This window comes from Vombatus ursinus, unplaced genomic scaffold (assembly GCF_900497805.2).
Source record: "Vombatus ursinus unplaced genomic scaffold, bare-nosed wombat genome assembly UNPS02014816.1, whole genome shotgun sequence".
In the NCBI taxonomy this organism is placed as follows: Eukaryota; Metazoa; Chordata; class Mammalia; order Diprotodontia; family Vombatidae; genus Vombatus; species Vombatus ursinus.
Window position 1 is genome coordinate 7,558,014 of NW_020954594.1, and position 7,392 is coordinate 7,565,405.

General features: G+C 41.2%; 1 protein-coding gene and 1 long non-coding RNA gene across 3 annotated transcripts in view; one reads left to right on the forward strand and one right to left on the reverse strand.

Moving 5' to 3' along the window:
* The window catches only part of IL10RA (interleukin 10 receptor subunit alpha), a 16,210-nt gene extending 13,076 nt beyond the window's left edge, over nucleotides 1-3,134 (reverse strand). Inside the window, exon 1 of one of the 2 annotated variants that reach the window (XM_027835581.1) lies at nucleotides 2,724-3,134. In XM_027835581.1, coding sequence (XP_027691382.1) covers nucleotides 2,724-2,790 — 67 coding nt within the window. In that variant the 5' untranslated portion in view covers nucleotides 2,791-3,134. The remainder of the gene's footprint in view (nucleotides 1-2,723) is intronic. The other variant, XM_027835580.1, reaches the window with a different exon arrangement.
* The window catches only part of LOC114023085, a 6,759-nt gene continuing 642 nt past the window's right edge, over nucleotides 1,276-7,392 (forward strand). Inside the window, exons 1-2 of the long non-coding RNA XR_003566739.1 lie at nucleotides 1,276-2,586; nucleotides 6,693-6,780. This is a non-coding gene — a long non-coding RNA (uncharacterized LOC114023085). The remainder of the gene's footprint in view (nucleotides 2,587-6,692; nucleotides 6,781-7,392) is intronic.

Sequence of the window (7,392 nt, forward strand, 5' to 3'; positions counted from 1 at the left end):
TTTCTTTCTTTCTTTCTTTCTTTCTTTCTTTCTTTCTTTCTTTCTTTCTTTCTTTCTTTCTTTCTTTCTTTCTTTCTTTCTTTCTTTTTGCTTTTTGGTGAGGCAATCAGGGCTAATTGACTTGCCTACAGTCACACAGCTAGTAAATGTCAAGTGTCTGAGACTGAATTTGAACTCAGGTCCTCCTGACTCCAAGGCCAGAGCTCTATCCACTGCACCATCTAGCTGCATCCACCTCTAATAGCTATGATGTAATTCAGTATCACTCTCAGGCTCTTTTTGTTATTGTAATTTTTAAAAAAATTTTAAACTTAAATACAAAATGAGAAAAGAAAAAAAAACATTGCCTTGTATATAGCAGACCATAAGAGAAGATTCAATATAAAACAACAAATTTCCATTTCAAGAAAATCTATATAATAAATACTACACATTATTTTCAAAGCTGCCCAGCTTTGCTTCCTTGTTGGTTGTCTTTTGTTCTCTGTGTGCACCTTTTACTTTATTTTTTCCTCCTCTCCGCCCACCCCAAGAAGGCTACAATTAAGCACGGATATATATACATATACACTCATACACATATATGTAAGACAGTACTATGCTTATTTCCTCTTATCATTTGTTTCTCTGAAGGTGGATAGCATCTTCCTTCATAAGTCCAAGTTTTTCCTTGTTTTTCTAAATCAACCAGCTCATCATTTCCTACACCACAGCAATGCTCCAACCCAGTCACATCCTATCTGAGAAATCATCTATGAAAGTTTTTTCCCTCAATTTTCTGCATTCTTTCTATTCTTGGCTACATAGGTTTTACTTGTACAAGAAAATTTCAATTTGCAAAAATTGAAATTACCCATTTTACACTTTGACAATGCTCTCACCTTATGATGTAGTTTAAGGTCTGATACTGCTGAATCTACTTCCTTTATATTTTTTTGCCCTGGTTTCTTTGAAGTTCCTGAACTTTTATTCTTCCAAATTCTCGGTCTCTTTTGAAAATAATTTCTCCCTGTCCTTTTGGGTTTCAGTTTCACTCTGACAAAGGGAGACTATTGTCTGTATCTTCCCCTCTGACAATAAATCTCGTATCTCTTTCTAGATCACTTCGCAATGTCTTTCCCGTTGAGTCTCTAGAAGAATATTTGAATCTCCGAATCTTTGACTTTAGGGATCATAACTCCACAGCTGAAAGGTACCTCAGAGGCCCTCTTAGTCTAGTCCCTTTATTTTACAGATGAGGAAACTGAAGCCTAAAAGGTTAAGTGATCTGCCCAAGGTCATGCAGGTAGTAAGTATAAGAGGCAAGATTTGAACTTCGCTGTCCTCTGATTCCAGACCCAGAGTTTTTTTCAGTATGACCACGCTGCTTTCATCTCTCAGCATCTCTCTGACAAAACCCGTCTCTGATTATCTGTCTGTGTGCCTCTCTGGTTCTGCCTCTGTCTCACTCATAATATTAGTAAAACAGCCTCAGTCCCTGCCTCGATTCTTTCTGACACTTTTTGATCCTCCAGTCTTTGTGACTACAAAATGCCAAAACACCAGGATGAAAACTGACCCAAAACAACCTGTCAATATGTAAGATTTGGGGCCTAATGTTAAACCTGATATTTGGCCAGGGGATCAATTGACAGCATTGAGTAATGCTAGTTGGGGACAGGGGAAGGCAGTAACATTTGGAGCAAAATAAAATATGTGAAATCTATTTTTATAAAGATAACTGCTAAACAAAGTAAGTATTTTGATACACATATGTTCACTGTTAATGTTTAGAGAGGAAAGAGTCATGAACATTGAAGCCTTCCAGGAGAACCACTTAGGTCATCTCAGGAGACACCAGAGTTATATCAGAACAGTGTAGGAAATGATGATCTGGATAAGTACCAAATTTGTTTGGTTGTTATGTGGCAATAATTTGCCTTTCTTTGCTCACTCTAAATTTTGTTTATATTGTCTTTTCTTCTCTTAAGGGCTTACTAGTCCAAGTTGGAGAAACTCTTAGGGGTGGGGGGGGTGTGTTGGGGAAGGTAAAAGCAACTCATTAAATAAGGCCAAGCCTTTACACTGAGGCAATAGTAGGTATGTAGGGGCGTAGCGGATTATGAAGAGGTTGGGTCGTATCAGCGGTAAGCTGGAGGAGGGGAAGAGGAGTCAGGGTCACCTGGGGGGGGCACTTGAGTGAGAAAGGCCAGGCTAGATGGACATGAATTGGATGGGGTGGGGGAGGCAGAAATGGATGGGAGTTAATTAAGTGGGGGCAAAGAGGATCTAAGACCCAAGATACTGTTAAAGTTACTGAATTTAGTCTGAGTCATGCAAATTCCATGAAAGGCACACAAACAAATCTGTTGAGACTCATAGCCTAAGCAGAGCTGTAGTCAAGGTTGGATGGGGGGGTGTGCTTGAGTGGAGAGGAAAAGAGGGCATTTTCCTCTGCCTGCCGCCTCAAACCAACCTTAACTTTTTCCAGTTCCTGTTGCGATGAAAGAGTAAGGATGCTGGATTCAAGGTCCTATTAGGTTGCTCGAAGCTGCCTAGAGCGTTCTCTGGATGGGAATCAGATTGGGGAAGCCTTCAAGCTCTGTGGTGAGTGTGAACTATGATCTCCCATTGGGGTAGGAGTGAGGGGTAGCGGGCTCGGTGTTTTTTTGGGAGGTGGGGAGGGAAGAAGAGCCCTGTCCAAGGAGCTGGGGGTCAGGGGTGGCGCGCTGGGGCAGCCTTACCCGAGATCTGGAGGCAGCAGAGGAGGAATAGTGAAGCGGTCCATGCCACCACCCAAGGCAGCATCATCCTGGGGCTGACAGCATTGTCTGCTGAGCGCTCCCTGTGTGGGCTGCCCCAGCGCAGCCAGTCACTTAAGCCTCTTCTTTCCCGGCTCAGCTGAAACTGAGCACGAAAGGACTGACGTCTGTCCCGGAGGGCGTGGCTTCTCTTCTGAGCTGGTCTCAGCCTTTGGGAGTTGCCTGGCCCGGGGAGGCTTCCCCAGCACCGCGCTCGCTCCCAGCTGCACCAGACTCTGGTCCATTCTCAGATGCTGAGTCAGCCCTTTGCAAGTCGGGACAATTTCAGCATCTCGACTTTTTAAAATTTTAATTTTTATGGCTATACTTTTACATCTCTTAGATTCTAATTCTACCTCCCTCTCCCCTCCTTGTAATGAAGAATTTTTAAAAAAAAGAGGAAGAGGAGAAAAAAATACCGCAGCGATCAACATCGAAAATACCTGACGTTATATGCAATGTTCCAAACCGTGGACCTGCCCCTCCCTTTCACCCCCGCAAAGGAAGGGGATGGAAGGGGGCAGGGCGGGTGTATGTGTATCGTATCAGATCTCTTCTTCATGGCCAAGCTTGTCTTTATACTTTCGCAGCATTTAACCAAACCCCAGACTTCAGAAGACTAAGTCTTCAAACTTTTGGGGTTGGTGGAGAGGTTGCTAAGGGGTTGGGGGAGGGAGCTGGGATTTGGTCAATAGGAACGCACCTACTTTTCCTGCAGAACAGATTGTCTTGGGAGGACCTTATTCCAGGGCCTAATCTTACCCTGTCTCTCGTTCCCATTTGTTTCCCCTTCAACGGAAAAAAAAAAAAAAAAGTTATAGACAGATCTTGCTCAGTAATTGGGTAGGGGATTGTGTTAATAGTATAGCTGTGATGCTCAAATGAGATAGTATTTGCAAAGTGCTCAGCACAACGCCTGGCACATAGTAGGCTTTTAACAAATGCTAATTTCATGACCTACCTCTCCCCTTTCCTAAAAGAAAGGGGGAATTGGAGCAGGGCAGACAATTTTTCTTGCTCAGTAACGGAGTAGGACATTGTATTAATAGTATAGTGTAGTATAAATTGTATAGTATAATATAGTATAGCTAGTAATATAGTAAATTTAAGAACTTTAAACTTTTTTCCAATTACATGTAAAAACAATTTTTGTCATTTGATTTTTAAAATTGTGAGTTCCAAATTCTCTCCTCAGCCCCCTCCCATTGAGAAGGAAAGTAATTTGATATAGGTTACATGTGCAGTTATGCAAAACAGATTTCCATATTAATCATGTTGTGAAAGAAGATATAGACCTCTACCCCTTTCCAAAGCCCAAGAAAAATAAAAAAGTATGTTTCACTATGTATTTAGACTCTATTAATTCTTTCTCTGGAGATAGCATTTTTCATCATAAGTCCTTCAGAATTGTGTTGGGGCCCTGTATTGCTGAGAATAGCTAAGCCATTTATGGTTAATAACTGGACAATATTGCTGATACTGTGTCAATGTCCCGGTTCTACTCACTTTACTTTACATCAGTCCTTGTAAGTCTTTCTAGATTTTTTCTGAAAGCATCCTGCTCAGTCCTTTGTTACAGCACAGTAGTATTCCATCACATATCACAATGTGTTCAGCTGTTCCCGATTGATGAGCATCCCCTCAATTACCAATTCTTTGTGACCAAAAAACAGCTGCTAAAATATTTTTCTTTACATATATGTATGCCCTTTTCCTTTTTTTTTAAAGAACTGTTTTTCTAGATGTTGCCATATCAAGTACTTATAACTTCCAAGCTATGTGGAAAGAAGAACTCTCAAAATATAGATCTAGCTGAGGACATCAAAATTATGGGAGAATGGGAGGAAGTGTATCTCATTCCCTGTTGTTCTATCTGCTATTGAAGTTGCAGCAAGGATGCTTTCAGTAAGCCTATAGAAGATGAGCTTACATCCTAATACTTCTATTCATTCCAAAAGTGGTTATTTTATCCACCTGTGCAATAGTTTGTGGAACACTGAATATAAAATTTTTAAAAATAGTAGGTTAGTTACTTGTCCCAGGAGTTTTTCTCTTAATCCCACTGAAAAACTTGAGAATGAGGTAATAATGTGATGACAATAGCTGGCATTTCTGTAGTGGATTTACAAAACACTTTACATACATTATCTCATTTGGTCCTCTTAGTAAACCTATGAAGAAGATAATATATAATTAATTATAGAGATTCAAAGCAATTATAGAAGGATTAAGTGGCTTGTCTAAGGTCACATAATTAATAACAGATTTTCTGATTCTAAGGGCAGTCTCTCTTGACAGCATTATAGTTTTCATTCCATATGTGTGGCTTTCTGGACTTCTTGAGCTTCAGCTGTCTGGAAATAATGCCCACCCTTCATCCCTCTCTGTCTGTCTCTCTTCCTTTCTCTCCCTGAGGCACTGACCAGTCACCAACAGTTTTGGAGGGGCAAGGATTATACAAAGGAAAGAGTAAATCACAGGGTTTTGCTGGCTCTGAGTGGGGAGGTGGGGAAGGGGGTACCCTTACCTTGAAAGTCACAGTTGCCAAGGGAGGGATATATGTATGAGTATGCAACTGTGCTGAATAGTTCCCCCCTACTCCTTTCTTTTTTTATTCTTTCTTGCAAAGGATGGTTTGCTGGGTAGGGGAGGGGGAGGGTTATATCCAGACGAGATGGTAATATGAAAACAAAAGATAGCAATAACTTTTAATTTTTTTTTTTGGCCTAGGCAATGGGGTTAAGTGACTTGCCCAGGGTCACACAGCTAGTAAGTGTTATGTGTCTGAGGCCAGATTTGAACTTAGGTACTCCTGACTCCAGGGCTGGTGCTCTATCCACTGCACCACCTCGCTGCTCCAATAACTTTTTTTTTTTTAAAAGAATAAGTCCCATGTATATGGCCATACATCTGAAAGGATGAGTCATGGTATACATGTGTATACATGATATAAAGGGTTAATTTAATATGAAGATAGAATCATTAGTAATTTATTAGTTCCCAGGCTCACATTTAATGGGTGACTTTGTATCTTCACTGAGCCTTTTTTCACTGTCACTTTTCTCAATTCCTAGGAAGTCTTATAGCACAGCTGTGAGAATTAGGTAATATAGAATGTATGTAAAGGATAAGAATAGGAAGTGACCTGTAATTTCATTGGTATGGGATTTTCTGGCTACTCTTGGAAGCTTCCTCTATCAATGCAGGGTGCCCCCAGAATTCTAGAGGTAGAAGGAATCTCAGAAGCCATCAAGCCCACCACCTCATTTTACAGATGAGGAAACTGAGTCTCAGAGAGATTAAAGTGCCCAAGATCACACAACTAGAAGGTGTCTAATTAACCTATATGAAAAGCAATATATAAATATGAGGGTTTTGTTTTGTGTGTGTGTGTGTGTGTGTGTATTCCTTTGACTTTATTGGTGTGGAGAATGCCTTGTTTGAAAACCTCCTGCCACTGAAGTAGTTTCTTGATTGCCCGAAGGCAACTGAGAGGTTAAGTGATTTGCCCAGGGTTAGGCAATTAGTATGTGTGGAGGCTGGGCTTGAGTCCAGGTATTTCTGTCTCCAGGCCCTGTCATTTATCTGCTGTGTCTCACGGACTTTCACATGCAAGTGGTTGTAGTGGTGGTAGTTTACTGTTGAAGTATTGTGATGTAATGGATAAAGGGCTAACCTAAAAGCCTGGCTTTGGAGTCTGATTGTCCTGGGTTAAAATCCCACTTCTGACTATTACTACCTATGTCAATGACCTTGGGCAAGTCATTTAACCTTCCTGGGCCTCAGTTTCCTCATCTGTCAAATTAGGCAGTTAGTTGAGATAGACTCCGAAGTCATTTCCAGCTGTAAACTTATAATTCTATGACCTAAGACAAATCACTTTCTCTTTATGATCTTTCATTTCCTCACCAGTAAAATGAAGGGATTTGGACAAGATAGAGCATTCCAGCTCTTGGACCTACTAAGAGTGAGCCTTCGGTCATTGATGCAACCAGGCCTGGTGAGTTGGAGAGCTGGCACTTTCTGGGAAATTCCCCTCTGACTGCACCAAAGACCAAACAACATATCCTCTGTTAGCTAGTGTGTGGGAAAGCCCAGGACCACTGGTAAGATCTGACCAGAGGGGAAATAAAACTTGAGGAATGCGGGGCTGGAGGCTTTGCTGACATCTAACCCAGGTATCTCCTCATTCGAATTATTTATTTTCAGTGTCCTAAGAAAGGTCCCTTCTAACTCTAACATTCTGTGATTCTAGCAATGCCGTCCAGCCTGTCCCTGCTCCTTGTCCTCTGAAGCACATACACTGGTGTATGGTGCACACAGGATGTGGAGGATGAGTGAGATTTGGTATATCTGGGAAACCTAGTCTTTCAATGGTCCCACCCAGTGTAGGAAGAATCAAGATTCAGGTGAGCTTCAGAGAGGGATGAGAGGCAGCTCTGTGGCTGAAAAACAGGTTCTAGGAGAAAGGATAAGGTCAGAGCCAAGAATGAGCAGAGAGAATAATTGACATTCATACAGTGTTCCAAAGTTTGCAGAGGACAATGTATCTCTATCTATCTATCTCTATCTATCTATCTATCTATCTATCTATCTATCTATCTATCTATCT